General features: G+C 40.7%; 1 protein-coding gene across 1 annotated transcript; it reads right to left on the bottom strand.

Moving 5' to 3' along the window:
* Positions 1-453: 453 nt before the first annotated feature.
* Positions 454-16,753, bottom strand: GABRD (gamma-aminobutyric acid (GABA) A receptor, delta). The gene is made up of 9 exons (XM_010188434.1): positions 16,466-16,753; positions 8,535-8,647; positions 7,891-7,958; positions 7,074-7,294; positions 6,149-6,231; positions 4,233-4,370; positions 3,181-3,336; positions 2,383-2,594; positions 454-1,162 (listed from the first exon to the last, which is right to left on the bottom strand). Exons 1-9 carry the CDS (start codon positions 16,531-16,533, stop codon positions 863-865), a joined length of 1,359 nt encoding a protein of 452 aa, XP_010186736.1. The 5' UTR covers positions 16,534-16,753; the 3' UTR covers positions 454-862.
* Between the last annotated feature and the right edge of the window lie 52 nt (positions 16,754-16,805).

Consider the following 16,805-nt stretch of genomic DNA (forward strand, 5'->3'; position numbering starts at 1 on the left):
GAAAATTAACAGAATGAATTCTAAAGTCCTTCCTGAAAATGGAGTCTGAGTTCCTTCATTATCAAGCACCTTAAACTTTTTTCCCAATCCAATATAGAAAGCCTGAGGTTTCCCTCTGTTTCTAAATCACTTTTGTCTGTTTTTGGGCCTAATAAAATGTTAGTGGTTTGAAGTGTTTAAACTTTCATAAGCTTAGATTTAAAATGTAATACAGTCATTATTAACAATTCAGTAGAATTTTATGTAGTATATTTTTATTTCATGCTGTGACTAAGAGCATTTAAATGTTTTCAATACTTTATCCAAGACAACTAATAATTTAAGAAAAAGCCTCCACTCCACTCTATTCCTTTCTGCTTTGTTTGATTTTTATGATTAAAAACTCCGACTTTACCACTACTGTTAAACTTAGACCATCCCACAGAAGGCCAGGTGCAGAAAAATACTGATGTGGAAGTGAGGAATTAGCTCTTCCGTTACAAAAAAGTAAATGATCTGAGTATGAAAAGCCAAATCTTCATTTCTGATCAACACTTACAGTGGAGGAAAACCATGGCAATTTAAGATTTAAACTTCTGCTGTAAATATGTACATATGAAAAATTGTCTCATGGTAATACAGGAAATAAGGAGCTGGGATTGTTTGGCAGAATACAGTTATGACTATACCAAATCAGATCGGTAATAAATTGCTGCTTCTAGTAGGAACTGATTGCAGGGCTTTCTTGGCTTTAGAAAGGTTTTGAGCTCATTGGAAAATATTTTGAGAAGAAATGGATCAATACAGTTTTGGCAAGGGCTCTTTAGTCTGTAGGTATCATTCAATTTGTAGCTCTTCACATGAATTTTTCTTTTTCTTTTTTTCACATTGTGTATGCAACCCAGTATATAACATTGACTGCTGCAAAGGCTGCTGGGAACACGGCTCTGGCATATATATCAATGGTGTCAGCATCAATGGGCTTAAAGAGGGACTTCAGCCCGCTCTTTTTATCCAGTTTCATGATGTGCTGCTGTTTTGTCTCTCCAGTTTCTATTTCTATTGTGCCATACGACCCAGGCAGGCTTCTGGGAATTCGGTGCTGCCTGTTGGAAATGGCCAGTTCCTGGTTCACACCAGCTATGGAAAGGGAAAACAGAACGATGGCGTTCTTCACATTTATCTGCAAAGGAAAGAGGAGAACCTATAACAGTGATTTATAGGGCAAGGTTAGCGTGCTACATCATGACACTGACATGGTGAAAAACCTAGGAGATCCAGAAGCGCTGTATGGTATTTGTCACTTGCTTTGCAGAAGGAGTGCTGCAAGACTCTGCTACCACATCTAAATTCTGGTTATAATTTTACATGCTCTGAATTACCGAGGCACCACTGAGACAGCATGCTTAGGCCCTCCTGACTGAAAATAATTGACTGACTTTAAGAAGACAGTTATCCCATCCTGGGGCCAAAGCCAGCAGGGGGATGTCAGCTCTTGTCAAAGCTGAGAGAACGTGGAGGTGAGACAGAAAATGAATATGGATCGGTTGTATCCCCTGCAGCTTAATAAAATGAAGTAATAATAATCATAAATAATACCCAAGGTGCCCGAGAGTTCAAAAATGCGTAGGCCTGGACTAAAAACTGAATTGTTCAAAAAAAAAAGTTCCTTAATTCACCATGCTTCATCACTAACATGCATGTATGTACATAAAGAAAGCAGCAAAGCCATCTGGAGTTTCTGGAAGAAATTTCATGTACAGACTACTTTGTTCAATTTCACTAGGCTTCTTATCTACGTAACTTATATCCCTGCTAATTATATCTGTATTTACCATGTGCAGTTCAGGTGTAAAAAATGGAATCTCCAGGGGACATAATTCAAGACCACAGACCTAGTTTTTGTTTTGCTGACAGCATTTTAGGGTCTTAGCAGAAGCAGAAGCAGCTCCTAAAGAATGCCTGCTGAGCATTTCTTCCCCACCTCATGTAATACTGTTGGAATGGCTTTGCCCTGACCCTACAGGAGCAGCTCAAGGTTACAGTAACTTACACTGAGGACTACACAAATATCAAAGGGTCTGAATTTATTCTCAAAGTGTAAGATGTACAAATCTGACTCAAGACATACTTTGCCTCTCTTCTTACTCGTTCGCTCATGTTCTCCATTTCTATCTTAAACACAGCAACTAACCATGGAAGAATATGTTGTCTTCAGTGCCAACCATGCTGCAAGGGGAAATTAGCACTTGCATTTGGTTGCTTGTCATATTAATGTGACAAAAGAATTAACCAGGATTTTTTTTTTAAGAGGGGTGGAAGAATTTGCTTCCATAACAGAAAAAGGTTGTAATACAGAGTGACTGCCTTTGCAAAGTTTTTCACAATATTGCACTTACTGACCTCTCCACTCTGCCTTCTTGCCTTTATCTTGTTCTTTTGCTTTTTCATGTAGTCAGCATTGAAATGTGCAAATGCGTATTCTACCAGTGCAGCGAAGACAAACACGTAGCAAATCCAGAAGTAAACATCAAGAGCCTTGATGGCAGATGCTCGTGGAAGCGAAGATCGGGCACTGACCATCAGCGTAGTCATAGTAAGAACAGTAGTTATACCTGCAGCGCAGGGTGAGAAAATTGACTTTAGGTTTCACAGTATACACTATAATAAGTGTATTTACTAATCTGAAGCTGAGGAATATTTTCACGGTAGAAGCCCCTTCATAGCGTGGCTTCCGGTTTTCAAAATAGGAGAGCATGTAAAAAGCTGTGCATTTGTATGACTAAGGCAGATTTGAACATGTTGTCCCTGGTTTTGTTCTAGATAGGGCAAACGAAAGCAGAAGATTTAACCCTCAAAAACTTCTGCATCTGGACTTGCAACCCTTACTCAGGCAAACAGATCCACGAGCTCTAGGAACATTTTTTGTCACTGTCCCAGTTCCTTCAAATCAATTCTTTCATACATCCACTATTTCACACATTCACTATTGCTTTTAACCATCTTTAGATGGTTATGTTCTGTTCTTTACTGAGGCAGCTGCTCTGATAACATGACAGAAATTACAACATGAAGGAAATCTATTAAAGGACCTTCTCTTCTGCAAATGTACACATAGTATCACTAAATGCACCTCCATGGAAAATGGAGATTATTAAAGAGCATAATCACAACTTTGGTTCCCCAAACTGTCCACTTTACCTAATGACACTCTGGCAGGCACAGCTGACTGACTGATCCAGAAGGATACCCAGGACATGGCCACCAGTAAGATAGAAGGAACATAAGACTGAATGATGTAAACTCCTCGGTTTCGCCGAAGGTGGAAGTGGAGACTGAGCCTGGGAAACTGCCCTGCTGGAAAAAAGAGCAGACAAAGAAAGACTCCAAGTGTGTGAATTGCAGTTAAACTGATACTCAAAATAACATTTCCTATAATGACACAGATCTACGTTCTTAACCATCACAAAAAGCTTTTTTGACTGTTGTTCAATTAGCCTTCATAAACCCTGCACAAGGTACTGCAGTTCTCCTCAGCACTGTTAGCTAAGAATAGGTCAAATGATTTGTCTCAGGTCATATCAATGCCAGATCTGAAAATAAAATCATGAGTCTTCTCAAATAACAGTATTGCTTCAAAAATGTGTACTGTCTTATCATCTGCTGTAGAAAGTCCTCCAGATACTAAATTTAGATTTTTTAAAAGGCCAAGTTAATTTCAAACTCAAAAATGAGCTTAGAGGAGATGTGCAGCATAAATGAGAATCTGAATACATGAAAGAGGATGAAAAATCAGCAGGATTTTACAAACATTGCAATACACCCAGTGATAGCGCATACACACCACCGACTTCTACTGGATAGAATTAGCGTGCTCTGACTGTACGTCATAAGCTTTATAACACCAGGGCTAATGGAAATTTTTCTGTATCCGAAATTGCAAATTAGGTCAAGAAAGTGTGAGCTATATAAGCTATACCTCAAGTGGTTTTTCTCAAGTGCTGTCTGGTAACTCCATGCAGTATTTTGTCAAACATACAGAGCTAAAGGACATAATATTGTACAGTGGCTACCCAAAGGCTCTGCAAAGGCTGGCATTTTTTTGCAAGTCTGAGTTAAAGAAAACCCTTATAAGAAACCTGAGCGATTTCTGAATTAGTTAAGAAGAAGGATTTTCTGTTATAGATACAGGAGGTTTCCCTATGCAGGAAAAGGTGAGATACTGTCCCTGAAGTGAAGACAGATCCTGTTACCAGATTTGAAGTTCATCATTTCGGTTGTGAACTGGTAATTGGTAATTGTGAATTGAGCAAGCTGCAGCTTGTCCAGCCCATGGATCTCGTCCTGGTTTTCTGACCAGTGGTAGACGATGTCCTCTGAAGAGTAGCCATCTGCCAAAAAAACGCTAAATAAACACAAAGTTTGAGGAAGAAATTAAGAACTTAGAGGACTCATCATGGAAGTCCTCTGCTTCCTGTGCTATGTTGATTTTCGTGGGTCCCATTGCAAACACGGTGTGATTGTCTGGTTAATTCACTGTCCTGGCAACAATAGCATAGCCAGTGTCACACTGGAGCAGCTTTCTTACAGGGACAATAATCCAAGTGGATTCAGACTGACTAGCAATATGTGGTATGGCACGACACACTTCAGTCTTATGAGAAATATTCAAATTATCTCTCAAAAAGCTCATTTGCTTACTCACTTAGAGTAACTCTTACCGTAGTATTCAAACTAGCTTACGTACCCCTGCACTTGCATGGATCCGAGAGTCACAGAAATTTCTGTCTGTAACAGAAAATTACTACTAAACTAATCTATGTCTATCCTAGTGAAGACAGATAAGTGTAATTCTGTACTGCAGCTCTGTCTATCAGCTAGATTTACATCACCTTGGGTATCAGCTGCTAAAGGCTGCAGTTTGGCATGGTGGCAGCTGGATGATAACTGCTAGGGAGAGATGCAGGGCACCAGGGACGTGAGAGTAGGGGGAGATGTGTATGAGGGGATTTATCTGATACGCAAATCCCTAGCAAATCGATCTTTGCTAGTTTTGCTGTTAATGGACAACTTGCTACCAAACCGTTCATTCATTTAATGAGGCTTTATTTCTACATGTTTGTTTCACTGAAATGAAAACATTGAAATTCAATTAAAAAATTCAACAGCCACCACCAAAGCTCCCTGCAGAACTTGCTGGGCGAGAGAACTGATTGCTGGTTCACTGCCTGCTGCCTCTGCATTTGGTGATTGCATAAGTAAAACTGTAGATTGCTATTTTTGACAGGATAAAATAGTATTGTGGTTAATTGCCTAGAAAACAAAGTCAGTGCTATAAAAGAAAATGAGATGCTTGCATCAATAGGCCAGTGAATGTGCTCAGAGGCTGCTATTCATACACCTCTGCAACCCTCAGGACCTGCAGACTCCTTGATAGAAAAGCCCCAAAAGGCCAGATTCATTGCCATTGATTGGGTGGCCCCTGCTTGTGACAGTGGTGAATTTAATTTAAAAGTATTAATGCCCCTGAGAATTAGATGCTGATCATAGAAAAAATACAGGTTGGACAAATGGTAAATTCATTCTTCACTCATTTTTTGTGAGTACAAATGAGTTTAAGCCAATCCATGCAGTATTCTGATGGATTTCTGTGTAACAGATCCAGGAATGCCTAGGCAAGTGAAGCAGCTACGTGAGGGTTAGTCACAATGGTGTTCATTAAAAGCAGGGAATTCTTTCTTTTTCCTGTTTTCACATAAAGAAAAAGTCACACATCAAATTTTGCCTGTGGGCTTCTCCACTTTTTCTCACTGGATTTGATGCAAAGCTCAGTAATGCCAGTGACTGTCACAACTGCTCTGGGTTTTACATGAAGCACAAAGTTCCAGACATTCGTCAGCAGGACTGTAGGTTGTTCATCTTCACTAAATTAAATCCTAGCCTTTTGAATTGGATCAGAGCTGAACTGGCACTGAAAAGTCCAGAGTCTAATGCCCAGCACAGAGGATGAAGGGATTCATGTTTGTACCCTTTATTTCTAAATCCTAAGGCATCCCTTACATCCTTGACTAAAGCAGAATCATTCCAACAAACTCCAGCAAGCTAAGTACCATGTATGCAGGCTTTAAACAAAATACAGACTGTATGAAACACTCTACTCAGCCCTTACAGCTCTCCAGATCCAGCATGCATTCTTGCTCATCCATAGGATACTTGGAAAGGTCCATGTCACAGGCCACGGTTGAGGTAATCCTGTTCCGAGCAACATGAACACCAGTCAGTTACATTCAGATAGAGCCTTTTCCTCAAAATTCAACAACTAAATGGGAACCTCTGAAACCTTAATACTAATACAGGAAACTATTTTCAGAATCCTTACAGCTATTGTCTTTACTAAGTCTGCGGGAAACCCAAAGGTGGGGGGAAATTAAAGAAAGGCCAAATGACTTGTCCAGTGTCAGAGGATGCTTCAGCTACTTCTGATGATAAAATGGGCTTTTCTGAGTTAAATCTACTCCCTTCCACTGTCCCAAAGATCTCTGACAGTACCTTAAGGGTGACTTTGGACTTACAATTTCAGAAGTGCACACTCATTAATTTTTAGAACATTACACAATTAACTTTAAATATAGTCACTGAGTTCTAGCAAGAACACTCTTCCCAAGTGAGGAAATACTACTTTCTCTGTTTGCAAGATGGGGAAGCTGAGCCTAAATCAGGCTCATAGTTCCCTTGGAAAACAGTGAGAGAGCGGAGACCAGAATCTTTGCTGTGTATTCAGCATCTCCTTGCCTGGTGACCAAACAGTTACGAGATGCTGGTCTCCCATTAAATAAATTCTGAAAGTGATCAGTGATTATGCAGTGGGAAATGTGTTAGTGTTGCCACAGATGCTTTCTTGGCAGTGTAATCCTTGTAAAGCAAAGACATCTCTGATAGGGGTCACCAGTACTTTCTTCCATTTTAAATTAATAAGTATTTTAGGAAATCATCCTAGGAAAGCTGTTGTAGTCTGTTCAAAAAGTCAATACATGAATACAGTATAATAAGTTTACATACATGAATACAGCACACCTGCACTCTTTCTCACTCACCTGATGCTGTATAAGATGACTCCGTCTGGCTGCAGCCTGATGAGTTTGTTTTCCACAGTCACATCATGGAACCAGGCAGACTTGGCATTTACTATGAAAGTGTCTGGCAACCAGAGCTTGTCCACAAAGCGGCTGTCTAAGCCCAGAGTTTCGTTGGTGTGGTTGTAAGACAGACGGTCATCTCGCCAGCTCTGGTGCAAAAACACCGTCATGGTATATTCCTAGGACAACAGAAATCCCAATTAAAAAGTGATGCTAAACAAACACAATAATGCCTTGAAACTTGGTCAAAAATCATTGTATTAACCTAGAAATGTATTACCTGTTTCCTGTGCAAATAAGTATTTGTATATTCAGTCAACCAGAGAGCTGCCCAAGCATTTTCATTTCAGTCATATGCTGCTGCCATGGATAAACCCATGATATCAACAGGTGATTCAATGGCAGTGTTATCTATAATATGTTGCAAGAGTTGCATATGTCTTAATGAAGAAAATCACTTTAGTTATCTCCACAAGTACAACTTCTGTTTTTGAAGGGTTTTAAAAACAAAGATTAAAAAGTCAGGTGAAGTTATGCATCTGTAAGGGGGGGAAAGTCAAAGTTTGGTGGGATTCCTGTAATTGCCAATGTCTGCAGAAGGGACTCTGCCTGTGCCTTCAGATACAACGTTTGTTCTCTGCAGTATCTTCTTGTGGCAATTTCTCCACTCCAAACACGTTGGGCACCAAGCATCTCTCTATTTAGTTAATTTTCTACACTTTCTGTCATTGCAGTGCATACGTTCACAACTCGGTAGGTTTAACTGGTAACGTACCATGTTCACTTCTGAGATGTGGTCAATGCTGGCTACTTCAATTGCAAGAGCGACGTTAACAGGAGGACCTGAGAAAAAATGTCTGAATGGGGTGACTGACATCATCACAGTACTTATAAAAATATAGCTGACCCACAACTGTTAATTCTTTCATACGGAGTGAATTCATAGAAGTGTTTTCCGTTATAAAGTACACTTTCCAGGTAAAAATCTACCTTAAAGCTAGAGATTTAAATCTTTTATAGATTGTGTCCTCAATTTTCAACAGAACACCTTGCTTCAGTGATGAAGGACGTGAGATACAATCACAGCTACTGCAAATCATGGAGTCCCTTCTGGGAACCACATCATCTTGTTTCAGATAGCACGACTTCAAGCAAATGCAGAAATTATGGCCACTTAACGTAATTCAAAACTGAAAACCAGTGATTTAAGAATTGTAACAGCAAGAAGACCGTGTTGCTAATTCTGCTGTACAGTCTTTTTTCAAGATCAAGCAAATTGTTGATTGTTATTATTTCCAGTATCCAAGTAATAGACAACCACAGGCTTCTAATCATGGGGAGGATGAAGTTCACACGAACACCACAGGATAGAAGGATTAGGGTAAGAAACAAGAGAGACATTACTCTGAAAAGCCTCACCTCCAATCCCAGGCCTGAAATTACGTGCATACCCTTTCATTAAATCATCCAGGTTGGGTAACCAGGATATTTCGATGTTGGAACCTATGTAATCTCCGATGTCATTCATAGCTCTAGGTAAAGAGAATAAGTAGCTTTTAAAACTTTGCCACGTTTACGAGTGGAAAAAAAATAACAGAAAATGGAAGACATTGACTTCTTTTACACCAGACACCACCTACAGTATAATCAGCTATATTGGTAATTCAGTGGAAAGATCCTGTATATAGATGGGAAAAGCATTTCAGATATTTCTGTTTAAATCAAAACATATTTTGGGGAAGACTGTGGCCTCTTTCTGAAATACAAGCATGTACATGGTAATGTTTTTTCTTTTCAAAAAAAAAACAGTAGGAAAAGAAAGATCTAGAAACATGAAGAAAGCGTGAGGGAAACCAAGGTTTGTGCAGCATGGCCCCGTCCCCCTCCCAGAAGTAGGGCTCCATCTCTCAACTGCTGTGCATGTGCTTCTTTCTGATCCAGTGGTGCTCCTTGAAGACATCAGCACAGTTTCTCGCTGTGATTTTCCACACTTGGCAGATGCCAGCTCCTCAACTCTCCTTAACTGTACAAGCAGTTACGTGGGTATTCCATAATACCTGATAAGCAAAGGCAAGCTTACATGGTCTTCACTGACTTTTTAAACTGAGCTGGCAGACTTCGTTTGAAGCAGATCTGGGCCTGCTCACACGATTCCTCATGCCAGCGCTGTGACTGACGTGACAGGAACAGATAAATGAAGGACAGTGACAACGTCTACCACAACTGTTTGCAACAAGAAAACCTCCCAGTGGTTTGAGAGGGCCTGTATCTGAATGCAAGCACCCTATCAGAGCTGTCTGAGCATTGTTTTAGCATCTTCTACTGAGTCCAGCAATAAATGTGGCATTTGATAGACATATATCACTAGTAACATCGGTGAGAGGCTGCAGAGCAATACACCACAAACATGTTCTGCCCTGGTACTTACATAACTTTCTTAGGGTGTTCATGCGACATTGACCCACATAAAGCACGCGGTTTTTCTCTCCAAAATATGCCACTCTGGGCAGTCAGCTCAGTGCATGCAGTTACTGCTAACACGGGAGCAGAGTATCCTGCAATAACCAACTCTTCTTCTCACAGGGGACTGAAAGAAAAATCTTTGATTGCCCCAGTCATAAAAGGAAGGAGAGTTCTGGGATTGCAGGGTATAAATGTCAGTTCTGAGCAGCAGAGCCACTGAAAACCTGCACTAACAGAGCTGTCAAAGCTTAAGTGACCTGAAAGCACAGGGACCCTGCTCCAAAGTGAAACTTCATTAGTTCACAGCAAAATCTTAACTTTGGGGATGTATATTAAATTGCATTTGTGTTTCCTTGCCATGAGCACACTGCTGTATGTTCATCTCAAGTGCCTCTCCCAGATATTTCTCAGGTTCCTAAATCTCTTCTGAGTAAGGATCTTGGAAGACTCAGAGCCATATTTTCAGCTACATAAATCAGAATAACATAACTGATTTAGACAAGGGCTTTGAAGATTTATAAGTAAACTTGACAGAGGTTTTTCTTTTTTTATTGGGTCTCATCAGCTATATAAATACTTCATTCTACCAGACTGCTGCTATGTGCTGGTCTTTCAATCATCCAACTGTCAGTATTTACTTAAATGACAGTATAGTTTCATAATACTTGGCAAGATCCAGATGCTAAGCTCTGGCTTTCTTCTGCAATACCATCAAACGCTGCAGTTCAGAAACACTTTCATTTCTTTTCTTTTACATTCCCTACCCTATTTCTGGAAATACTAAGGCTATTAGTTAATACAGAAAACAGTTTATTTTAATTCAATTAAGGCCTTGCCAGATTAGAGAATGAGACTATGCTGAAAGTAATTTGTTTCAAAATGTACTTGTTTGTAAGTCTCAGTCACAATATGTAATGGTACCTCTAATCAGTACAATATCGGAGCTCCTTTCATAGTAAAGAATGATACTTTATGTCTTCTCATAGTTAAATACCTAGAGTACACTTGAATGAATATATCTGCCTCAAATCTCTTTGCCTTTTCAGTAGAAGATGGAGCTTTTCAACTCCTGTTGCTAAAATCGCAGGAAGCTCTGGAAAATGTTTTGGAAACAGTACCCAAGTTTAATTCAGTTAAGGCCTTGCCAGATTAGAGAATATGAGACTATGCTGAAAGTATTTTGTTTCAAAATGTACTTGTTTGTAACTTGTAAGTCTCAGCCACAATATGTAATGGTACCTCTAATCAGTACAATATTGGAGCTCCTTTCATAGTAAAGAATGATACTTTATGTCTTCTCATAGTTAAATACCTAGAGTACACTTGAATGAATATATCTGCCTCAAATCTCTTTGCCTTTTCAGTAGAAGATGGAGCTTTTCAACTCCTGTTGCTAAAATCGCAGGAAGCTCTGGAAAATGTTTTGGAAACAGTACCCAAGTCAGGAGGTGACTGCACTGTAGTGCCCTACCTGTGAGATAGGAGAATCAACCTTGTGCTTCCTACACACAATAGTATGGAAGTGCTCAGTACGAGTTGTAAGATGAGAGTACCATGCACATTTATGAGTACTCAACCCCAGAAAAAGAATAAACAGAAATTCTGCTGCTCCCCTTTCACAACAGGTCCTGCTACTTGTGTGCATTGAGAACTCATCCCCAGGTAACTCAGAACCAGTCACTTGCTATGAGAGAAGAAATGTCACTGTAAGAGCTGCCAGGAGCCTCACCTCTTTTTAAACAGTATTTACAGCGTGCAGCAGTTATCCTGCGTCAGTGTTCTGTTTAATGGCATTAAGGAGAGCCATAGAGCTAAGAGGAAGTTAAAAACATGAGAGCTTGGTTAAAAACTGTGGGCTGCAGCTTGCCATGTGTTTTAAGCAGATTACAATCTAGAGGGAGTTTTACTTAAATATCCATGACACAATTAAAATTAGTCTTGTTTCTATTATTAATAAAGCCTTAGGGTCAGATCATCAGTGTAACGAATGCGTTGAAGTTAGTGGAGCTATACGGACTTAATACCAGTGAGAGTTATTAAAGTATTACAGCTGAAATAATTTAATGGCTAGATTTACTTTGCTGATGTTTGTACTACGGGTTCATTTCTAAATTTCTTTGAAGTGGACACCACAACGACTCTTACTCGGTTACTGTCGTTCTCACACACTGGCACGGTGTGCGCAGAATGGCTCCGAGATACTCAAAGAAATCTCCCATTCCCCTCTTTTTTTGTCCCTTCAGAATATTGCGAGAACGCAGGAATAACAAACTCAAGAATGCACCTATGATATTTTAGTTTCTTATTTATCTGGTGAAGACAGAAGTGGGAATATTAGCAGAGAGAACAGTAAAAAATGATGACTTTGGAAAGCAGACCTTTACTTTCGTGGCACTTTACAGGCCAGTTTTTGGTAACTCCTTTGAGCTATTCCTCTAGACTTCTGTACATCAGCTCTAGTGCTTTAAAGTTATATGAAGGGTGGTGGGAGAATTTCATTCATCCTTGATAAGCAGTTGAGATTATATGTGGCCTAAAATATTATTCATTTATGGTACCTGAAAAAGGAAGACCAGCAGAGAAAAGATGCATTGGAAGGGATTAACGTTTCATGGTGTAAGCAGTAAAGATGAAAAGAAAGGAAACTACTCTTAGTTGATTCAGCAACTTCACTTCCTGACATAAGCTGCTGTAAAGCTTGTTTTAGTAAGAAAAGGACTTTGTAAAATTAAGCTATTGATTTGTAATATTCAAGGGGCAGAACAACTCATCAAAAAGCTTATCTTTACTTCGCACCAGGCCGGAGTGGGGTGCCTGGCTGACTGAATGGCAAGTCCTGGGTAGTAATAGCACTCTGGAAGTCATTCCCAAACCTGAAGCCAAAAAAGATGATTTCTCATCTACACTCTGACTCCGTACACATCTCATTTCAAGCAGATATTCTGGAGAATATGTTTGCATCTGTCCATACCTGGAGTTTAAACATTGTGAGAACTTCAACAGAGCTTGTTGTTAGCAGCAGAAAACAGATTATTGCTGCTTAAACTATGAAAAGAATAGTCGGTTCTGATGGGAAATCACCACTGATAAACCTGGCAAAGCCATGAAGTTCTTCTTTGCCTAACAAAGTGTCCTTGACGCAGGTTAGAGACAGCAACTCCAAGCAATGACTCTCAAATGACGAAGCAATGCATCTCTTTCAGAGCCAAGTACTCTCAGCTCTAGAATAAGCAGTGCATATATCCCCAAAATCCTTTTTATCCAAGCTGACAGGACCATTGCATTCTGCTAATTGGGACTGATCTGGAGGAGAAGCATCTATCAACTTGGACAGCACACGCGTGTCAGGCAAGTGAGGTATTAGCCTCACTTCACGATCTTCCAGGCCGCTGCTTGAAAATGGTTGCTAGAAATTTATCAATATTACTAGAAAAAAATCTAGTCTTTAAATTACACCAAGGAAAGAGGTGATCTGTATGTTCTGTGTGAATGAGGGCACTACAGCAGCTGAACAAGGGATAACATAAGCAATATTATTTTTTGCACAGCAGTGCCAAAAACTCAGCAGCATCTTTAAGTCAGTGGCCAAGGAGACAGATACTGATTTTAGGTCACACTTGTAGGGGAGTGTGCCAACCTTTTGACAAACGTATAGCAGTAAGATGTGGGAAATCACTTTTATTGCCTCCTGTTTCCTCTTTAAATCTGCTAACCTGATTCTTCATGGGCCTGTGACGTAGTTGTTATAGGAATCTTTTAACCTGGCGGATGGGGATACCAGTCTGGCTGATACCGAGGACTAGGATGAAGAACATTTTATTTTCTTTGAGATAATCTTTTGGAGATAAATGTCCCGGATGCCATTGCCACTCCAGAAAACTTTCTTGGGAAAAAGACAAGGAATATCCTGCAGGGTCAGTGACCAATGTGGGCTCTGTCAAACTCCAGGATTATCCGGAGCAGTGTGTGTGTCCTTCCCATCTGCCATTCCTGGCTCTAAGTGAAGCTTACTGTGAATATGTTTTGTATTTTGAAATGTAATTGAAAAAGCATTAGGCTTAATTCATGGCAACCTTCTGAATGTAAAAGCCCTTATTTTCTCTCTGTGTGTTTTAAGCTATAGAAAATGGACCACTCTTCGCATATATTCACATGTTAAAGCTGTTCTGTCACCCTGAATAGAAGTAAAAGGCTGAGGGAGACACACAGCACAAGAACAATTGTATGCAAATGTACAAAAGTCATTTAACGTAGTAGAATCTTAAATAGAAAAGATACATCTCTTTTTAGAGAATTAAAATCTCTTTCGGTAAAGAATTACAAGGTACGGACACACACCCCAAACCTCCCATCAATGGTATTCTTTCCCCACGCAAATGAAGAAATATTTCTCTACTTGTATTTCAGCAGATGATCTCACTCACTGTGACACATTTATTATGGCAGCATCCAGAGCATATCAAACTCTGATAAAATTGTGGAAGCTACAGTCCTTGTCCCAAAGAGCTGTCAGTCATACAAATACCAAATTTCTTGCCACTAATCACTGCCTCAAGCAGGCCAAAAATCCTACTTTTAAAAAATGTTTACCTGAAAACAGCCCTGGCATAAGTCAGATGTGCTGACTTTGGTTGAATTTGACTCATTCACTTCAGTCAAATAGCACACATGACAGAGAAATTGCTTCAAATACAGCTCTTAAAGCACCCTGAAAGGATATTCAAAGCTGCATGTATTCCCTGCTTCCCTCTGCCAAACCTGACCATCATTTTAAGAGGTAGTTTTGCCTTTGGGAAGTCCTATGTCGTGCTGCTGAGCTCAGAACTTGCTGCAATGTTTTCCTTTTTGGAGCACGGTTTTGCTCACACCTGTGAGCGTGCAGTCCCTTGAACTCACAAGCAGAGAACTTGGTGTTGGATGGGCTCTGCCATCACAACCATGGATCACATTACAAGTGGAAAACAAAATCAGAGCAATAAAATGCACCTATTGGCAGCTATCATAAAACCACATTATCAATAAAATACTGCTCTTCATGAAAGCATCACTTACAAAAAATAATTCCATGTAATGTCATATTACAGAAGTCCTAGGAAGCAGGACAAGGAAGTTAATGTGCTTCTTGGGTCCTTACAAGGGGAATTATTTCGTAGGTTATCTATGTCTGAGTAACATTACTGAGGCATTTTGGTTTAGTTCTGTTTAACTTATGAGCCAGGTTACTCACTTTTACAAGATTAATGTTGTTCTGCCATAGCCACGCTGAATTCTGACTCTTGAGAAACCTGATGTACAAAAGAGTGCAGCTTCCTTCGACCATTGGCTGGTTTACACTTTGGCATATTTGGAAAACTGCTGCAAACCGAACAGCTGGAATCTCACCAGCCAGAATTTGCCTTGCCTTACTCTCTGCCATGAGTATTTATATATATTTCTAACAAACAACTAATCACTGTTGTGCAACCAGGGGAAGAAAGTAAAGTTCCTAGGTAATTAATCCAAATAGAAAGAATTTATCCCACAAATTCTAGGTTGCATGATTCCTGGCAGTTGCTGTGCCTAGAAACAGATCTTGAAGACAGAGGCCAAGAAGGCTGACTCTTCCTTAAAATTCTTTTTTCCCCTTCTTTTATACTCAAACACCACTTTTCAACCAAAATACTTCATGCCAGCCCAAGTGCAGAGAGAGAGGAACAGGATCATTGAAATTACGGGTAAGATCCTGAAGCCCCTAGGTCCTGAGCAGTATTTTCTCTGCCTTCACTGCAACACTGGATTGCTTCAGGGTGAGCATGAGGGTGTCAGGATCTGACCCTGCGTAAGAGATTCAAGGTCACAGGGAGCACCATGGGGTGCTTCAAGGTCCTCAAATGCAAGATCAGCTCAAAAATCAGATCTCACCAATTCCAAAAACTACAACAGCAATATTACGCCTTAGTACAGTTAGCGCTTTGCTGCTCGTACTCCCCTGGAGCTATTAATAATGTCTATAAAGTAGACGTAGGAAGACCCCTTTAATGCCACAGCCATCCCTCCTCTGGATGATGTAGGCATGTTTTTACATGCAGCAAGTCCTTTTTTTACTCCCCCTTCTATTTTCATTGCATAATCATGGCAAGCTTTCTCCACATACAGCCCCCAGATCTGGAGGGAATATATAGAGAGCATAGCTGGTTGCCTAGCTAACACCTTCAGAATAAATGTGACTGAGAACTGCAAACATAGATCTTTTCCATTTATTATTTTAAGGAATGGTTGGTGTTCTTCAAACGCTTTTATCTAAGATCTCTGCCAGCCTCTTCCTCGTACCTCAAGTTCAGGAGACTTAATGAACATGTTAGAAAGGAATGTCTGTATTTTGGGTGTTTTAATTGTGCCTATGGAGGCCCTAAGCAAAGATGTTCAGCTGGTACCCCACTGCTTGTGCTGCGTTTTATGGAAGAGTTTGTGTTCAAGCAGGCCCCCTACAGAGCTGTTTACAGGGATGAGGCTGTGCTGGGATGTGCAGTGCCATTATGAAAAGTCGTTGCCCCCAATTTAAAGTAAGTGCCCTCGGGAAAAGGCTTCCACAGGCATCCTGTTAAAAACACACCCTGGGATTAACCTGAGAAACTGCTGCTCAGTTGGCAGAACTGCATCTTCTGCTAGAAAAAGAGGAAAGAAATAATAATGATAATAAAAAATGGAGCACATTGAGGAAACTCTTCAGTCAAGACCCCTTTTTCTACTGAACATGCACTCAAGCAGCTATAGCCCTTAAATGGGGAGCATCCCTGGGCAAGAGTGGTGTGGGAGCTACAGCCAGAGCTGGCATCCTGCACCCCAGCCACCCCAAAGAGCGGCTGCCTGAGGCCAGCCTAAGAGAGAAGGAGAAGGTGTTTTCTTACCTGATACACCTGTGCTCCTGGGTGCACAGTAGAACCAAGGCAGGAAAAACCCAGGTAAGAAATTCCATTTTACTCCCATTGATTAGACAGTGGCAACCAAAACCCAGGGTCCCTGGCTCAGTTGGCAGCTCCAAAGCCCCAGCGGTGTTGCCATCCTCGCTTGCTGTGGGAAGTTGAGGTTTAGTTTCGAGCCCGGTATCGTTGCTCAGCAGCAGCAGCACCCCCGGTCTCCGGAGTGCCCGGGAGCCATGCAGGCAGCCGGCGATGCGGAGCAGGTACCCGGGTCGCCCTCCTCCTCTGCGGGGTGGCTGCGCTCCGCCGCTCACTGCCCCCCCGCTCC

Source organism: Mesitornis unicolor, unplaced genomic scaffold (assembly GCF_000695765.1).
Source record: "Mesitornis unicolor isolate BGI_N332 unplaced genomic scaffold, ASM69576v1 scaffold32497, whole genome shotgun sequence".
Lineage (NCBI taxonomy): Eukaryota > Metazoa > Chordata > Aves > Mesitornithiformes > Mesitornithidae > Mesitornis > Mesitornis unicolor.

Bases quoted from the DNA above. Each gene is read 5' to 3' on its own strand.
- GABRD (XM_010188434.1), bottom strand. From the start codon at position 16,533: ATGGAATTTCTTACCTGGGTTTTTCCTGCCTTGGTTCTACTGTGCACC. The intron at 8,648-16,465 runs GTAAGAAAACAC...CTCTTTACCTAG, and splicing joins CAGGAGCACAGGTGTATCAG to AGCTATGAATGACATCGGAG. The intron at 1,163-2,382 runs GTCAGTAAGTGC...TTTCCTTTGCAG, and splicing joins CAAGAAGGCAGAGTGGAGAG to ATAAATGTGAAGAACGCCAT.